This window comes from Sciurus carolinensis, chromosome 11 (genome assembly GCF_902686445.1).
Source record: "Sciurus carolinensis chromosome 11, mSciCar1.2, whole genome shotgun sequence".
Classification (NCBI taxonomy): Eukaryota; Metazoa; Chordata; class Mammalia; order Rodentia; family Sciuridae; genus Sciurus; species Sciurus carolinensis.
The window spans coordinates 28,055,047-28,061,272 of NC_062223.1; the positions used below are offsets into that span (position 1 = coordinate 28,055,047).

Here is a 6,226-nt window from a genome sequence, read left to right on the forward strand (position 1 = left end):
AAAATGGTGTGGGGACTCCTCAAAAGACTAGGAATGGAATTACCATATGATCCTGCAATTCCACACCTTATTTATCCCAAAGAACTAAAATTAGTATACTACAGTGATACATGCATAGTAATGTTTATAGCAGCACAATTCACAGTAGAACCATGAGTAGATGAATGGATAAAGAAAACATTCCTAATGGAGTTTTACTCAGCCTTACAGAAGAACAAAAATGTATCATTCACTGGTAAATGGACAGAACTGGAGATTATTATACTGAGTGAAATAAACCATACTCAGAAAGTCAAAGGCTGAAGGTTTTCTTTCATATGTGAAAACTAGAGAAAGAAAAAAATGAATGAAAAAAAAGGCAGGGAGGAATCTCATGAGAATAGATGGGAGGCTAGCAGAGGAATGGGACTGAGGGAGGGGGAGGAGGCATGGAAGGAACTGGGGACGTAAACCCACCAAATTATGCTATGTCCATATATGATTACACCACAGTGAATCCTTCTTTTATATAAATTTTAATGTACCAATTAAAATATTAATGAAAATAGAGGGGAAATCAGTGGAGTAGAGCAACCAGATCAGGAAGAGGGAGGATGGCAGTGGAAAGTAACATACCAGAAAATGTTATGTGCATATGAAATTTTACATTATGTGCCTATAAAATATAGCATAATGAATTCCACTACTATAAATTGTAGTGCATCAATAAAAATAAATTAAAAATAAATTAGAAAACAAATCACTCATGCTTAAATGCTAAAGAAAAGCTGTGATTACCTCTCATTTTTCCATCATTTTCATAAAAAAGATTTATGAAAACACATTCAGAGTTATTTAAATAAGATGCAGTGCGATAAAACATGAGTTTTGATACCAAATCCTCTGCCAACTCATCTTCCATCCAGAGGGTCTTCCAGGAAGTAAGCCATTCCTTGAAGACAGAGATGTTAGTGTGATTATATTCACTGCTTTGCCCCCAGAATACAGAACAGCATTTGAGTTTTGATTTTTATCAAAACAGAAACAGTTTATTTATGAAAACTAGCACATTCTGTTTTTATATACCTTGGTTGCTTTGGAAAACTATATATGCTTATTGTAAATGAAAACTAACACAAGATATAAGTAAAATTCGCAAAGTAAAATGTAATCCAATCCCTGAGTTGCTACCATTTTGACAAAGTTACTTCAAAACAGATACGGAACCACAAGTGCACCTAGTGATAAGGTACAGAACTTTACACCAGTAGCTGTATGTTGTTTTATAACCTACTTTTTAAATTCCATATTATATTGCAAACACTTTCTACAACAATAAGTAAAGATGAATATCTTTTAAATGCAATCATAAAATGAGTGTACCATGGAACATAAAATTGAAACATAACTAGCATTAAATATGAAACAGTAAAATGGCAAGCTAATGAAACCAGTGTCACTGCGCAGAAAACATTATTGCACACAATGATGTTTCTCACTATTTTTCATTATCCTTGCAAAAGAAAGAAATATTTAAAAAAATTTTAAAACCACTTTCACTGTGATATAAACAAATCCAGCCCTCAAGCAGAATACCTGGGAAAACTGATCAGAGAATTCAAAAGGCCCAAGATGCAGTGAGACATAAAAATTAACACTAACACATCTTAATGGGGGCACAAAATCAATCGGGAATGGCAAACAGTTTATCAAGTGGATTAGAGGAATCCATACCTCTGATGATGAACTTGGTAACGACTCTGGATGGATTCTAAATAAATTTGGACACAAACATATCATACAATGGCAGTTGATTGACATTGATTAAAAGCTTATGAGGGGAAATATGAACAAACTAAAGCATACAGGAAGACTGGTAAATCAGGAAGTGCTGTGCATCTGGCAAAATGCAACTTGAAGGCAAGAAAGATGTGTATACACACTCCAGCTCAACCGTGGGTAAGTAACCCAACTTCTATGAATAACTTCAATAACGTTTTAATGTTTTTATTGGTGCATATTAATTATACAGAATGGTAAGTTTCATTGTGGTATATTCAAACATACATTGAAACATAATTTGATCACCACGTTCACTCCCCAATACCTCTCCCACCTTCTTCCCTCCCTTTCCCTAATCCTCCTCCTCTACCCTAATGAACTCCCTTCTACTTTTATGGCATTGCTGTTTCCCCCCATTTTATTTTCCTCTAGCTTCCAATTTTTTAAAAGTAAAACCATGTCAATTTCTTATGAGAACTCTATGTGACCTTGCTTATCCTATGATTAGCACAATGGCTAATATTAAGTCAATGTTCAGTCATTTTGGGGGGAGGTTCACCTGACATACTATGTAGGAATTTATTTCAGAATTTATAGTAGTATATTATAGTTTATTACATATAATCATGCTCACATTAATTTTATCATGAACCAGTTTTGCATACTTCCATGATTTGACTAAAGTCTGAAGTCATTCCTAATTTCAAATTTCATTTCCTCTATTCTCAGTATCCCAAGCTATAGATTCTTCCAATATTATCATAGGATAGAAAGCGTAAGTGAACCAGCAGTCACTAAAGTGATCAGTATTATGGTGTCCAGAGTTGGATGCTGATGTTTTAACACAAGAATTGTACTCATCATAGATACTGAGCATGCCCAGCTGAAGCAAGCTCTCTCTGAAGCACAGGTGAGGAAGAGAGAGGTTGCTCTTCTATGCTCTGAAGTTGAACCCATTAAGAAGAATTTGAACTGTTATATAATCATTTGTCTGGCAATACTTTGAAGCATGGATAGATTAGGCAGGAATTCAAATACTCTAATCAGTTCTCTGCAGAAATTTTTGATGATCTCATGTTTCATCACGACAATATTAATTCTGAGAGTGGCTTATTATTTCTTTCCCCCCTGTGCCTGTGTCATCCATCCACAATTGCTCATTTCTTCCAGAGATTCTTTACAGCATTTTTCATCTCTGCATTTCTCAGGGTATAAATCAGGGGATTGAACATGGGTGTCAAAATACAATAAAACACAGCCACTATTTTGTCAATGGACAAAGTGGATGATGGGCGCATGTAAATAAATATACAAGGCACAAAGAACAAGGCCACCACTGTGAAGTGGGCCCCACAGGTGGAGAGGGCTTTGCATCTCCCCTCCGCACTCTGGGACCTCAAGGAGCGCAGGATCACCACGTAGGAGGCAGCCAGCATGAGGAAGTTCAGCAGGCAGATCACATCACTGTTGGCCACCACCAGCAGACCAATTGCACCTGTGTTGGTGCAGGCCAGCTCCAGCAAAGGGTACAAGTCACACACAAAGTGATCGATCATGTTGGGCCCACAGAAGGGCAGCCGAAGGACCAGGAGGAGCTGCATGGAGGAATGCAGGAAGCCCCCCAGCCAAGCCACCCCCACCAGCATGGCGCAGAGCTGCCTGGTCATGAGGGATGTGTAGTGCAGAGGTTTGCAGATGGCCACATAGCGGTCATAGGCCATCACTGTGAGCAGGATGATCTCAGTTCCTCCCAATAAATGAGCAACAAAGAACTGAGCCAAGAAGCCCTCAAAAGAGAAGGCCCTGCCTTCATACAAGGAGTCAGCAATGAGTTTGGGGGTCACACATGAAGAATAGCAAGTGTCAATAAAGGACAAACATGAGAGGAAAAAGTACATAGGGGAGCCCAAGGAGGGGCTGAAGATAATGGTGATCATGATAAGTAGGTTGCCCCCAACAGACACCAGGTAGACAATCAAAAAGAGCACAAATAAAAATCTCTGCACCTCAGGGTTTTGTGAGAGTCCCAACATGAAAAATTCTGTGGTGTTTCGGTGACTATCCATGAATCCAGAGCTGCAAAAAGAAATTTCCATGAAAGTTTTATTACATCTCTTTAGAGACATTTCAAAATCCTGGGGAAATCAGGATTTGTGGAATACAGTGAACCTAAACCCTGAATCCCCAAGACCCACTAATAGTGCCAGTCATGTTCTACATTTCTAATTAGTGATTTTGATTGAAAACATAAGTAATAGACAAAATGAATAATTTTCAAAAGATTGCATCTCTTGCTTTTTTGACAAATAAAAAGCAAAACTTTTTAAAACTAGCCTTTTTCAGATTGAAGATTTCTTCATGGAGTTTCTATAATGGTGTTCTGCAACATAATGCAGTGATTATAGTTTATGGCACTCTGTTATATGTTTTATGAAGATTTAGAAAAGAGGACATTCAAGGTTCCAAGTATAAAGAAATAATAAGAGGGAAATGCTAATTGCCCTGACTTGATCAATGCATGTTGTGCGCCTGTGCTGAAATATCACACTGCAGCTCATTGACATGTACAGTTCCATTCCATGTTAATCAAAAGATCCTGAACAATTTATAAAAAGGCAAAAAAATCACATTGTACCCCATAATTATGCATGTTTATTATTTTCAGTTCACATGCAATTTTTAAATTAGGTATTTTTCATTAAAATAGTCAATTGTAGGAAAATATTTTCCCTAAGAATTTTATGCAATTTCTTGTCGGCACTAGATTTAGGTGAATTAGCAAAATAAGATGAGGCTTCAACAACATCATAACTGATCTCTTCTACCTTGTGTCTCAAACACATGATCAATAGTTCACATGGCTGCCACAGTGAAATTCCTAGGAGTTGATCGTTCAATCATTACCCAGTTTGAAGTCTTCCCAAGGTTCTCTTTACTTGCAGTTTTTCATATTTTCAAAACTATAACTACCAAATAAAGTAAATAAAAACACTAAGTTAGAGTGCAAAATGCACCTTATTGTTTCAAAGGTGCAAAAGCAAGACATATAAACACATTCACTGTTAAATAGTTGTATGGTAAGGTAATGTCATTTAGAAACATTTAAATAGAAAAATGATTTATAAATCAATTTATAAAAGATCAAAAAATCAATGTTTTATACCAACTTTAAATATAAATAACTAAAAGGGGAAAAGTGGTCCTCTATCCTTCTGTTTTCACTTCAAAATCTATGTCTTCTGCTTCCTTGCTCCTTGGAGAAAACATTGTGTTGTAAGGCTGCCATCTTTTTGGACAAGGACAAACATCAAGATTATCCTTAATATAACCTCTTTTCATACAAGACTGTGTGGAAGGAAAACCAACTTCCCAGAAATTCTCTGGTGTGTTGGGTGGAATGTAGCTAAATATTGTCTTGAGTATGAAGCTAACCAGAGAGAGACTAGCTTACAAAATTTTCCTCATACTGAGGTAGTTTGGAAGAAAGAAGAGAGAAGAAAGTTGCTTGGGCACACAAGTAAAGAATGTGAAATTGGTTATGCAGATATGCCAGCAGAAGAAAGAGGAAAGAAATTAGCTTCATGCTTGGTACCTTCTTTCGAATAAAATCCAAGCATTTTATCCTCATTACAAGGACCACACTGACCCATCCCCCTTGTCCTTCAGGTCCCGTCTCCGACACTGCCGTGTGCCTTAGCCATATAGCCTACTCTAACTCCTTGGTCAAGCCAGGCTCACTTTCAACTCCTTGCCTTCCGCATGCTACTCCCATGATCTCACACAGCCTCTCTTACTCTGCAGGCTTACTCTTATACATCCTGCAAAAACAGACTCAAATATCATTCATCTCCAAAAGGAATATGATCTCTTCCCCTACAGGGCTCTGTTCTAAGACCTTCCACTGCACTCCCACAGTCTGCAGATTGTATCTGCATCCTAACTCTTTGCACACTATCTTGTATTGCTCTACTTTCACCTACCTTACACTTGCAATATCTTGAAAGTAGGAGTTCTGCATATTTAATATGCAGAGCCCAGAGAGTGTCTAATGAAACACACTGAATAAATTAAAACTAAAATCCAAAAACATATTGCAATAATTGAACCTAGAGCAGTGGATAACTTTGTTTTTGCTGATTGTTCCTTTATTTAAAATAAGAATTTATATTTGTAAAGAATTTTAAAAGTTAAATGATTCTATAAGACTTGTAATGAAAATAAGCAGTACAGTGTCTTCCTTTGCTACCCCCAATTCCCATTAAAAGGCAACATTTTTTTTCCATTTCTTAACTGTCTGCTGTCAGTACAGGCTTCTGTCTTCCTAAAGAACATCCTTGTACTGCTGCTATTGGGAGGTTGCTCAGTTTTGTTTCTTTGGCTTCCTCCTGTGAGATATGAAGATTAAATTCTCTTATAATCCACCCCATTCCCCACCATATACACATTCTTATAATTCTCTAACCAC

At 37.0% G+C, this 6,226-nt stretch overlaps 1 protein-coding gene across 1 annotated transcript; it reads right to left on the reverse strand.

Annotated features, from left to right (window-relative positions):
- Positions 1 to 2,918: 2,918 nt before the first annotated feature.
- On the reverse strand, positions 2,919 to 3,827 carry LOC124958021 (olfactory receptor 140-like). Its single transcript, XM_047515666.1, has one exon. The coding sequence runs from the start codon at positions 3,825 to 3,827 to the stop codon at positions 2,919 to 2,921; it is 909 nt and encodes a 302-aa protein (XP_047371622.1).
- Between the last annotated feature and the right edge of the window lie 2,399 nt (positions 3,828 to 6,226).

Excerpts from the sequence above, each read along its gene's own strand:
- LOC124958021 (XM_047515666.1), bottom strand. The coding sequence starts at position 3,827 with ATGGATAGTCACCGAAACACCACAGAATTTTTCATGTTGGGACTCTCA.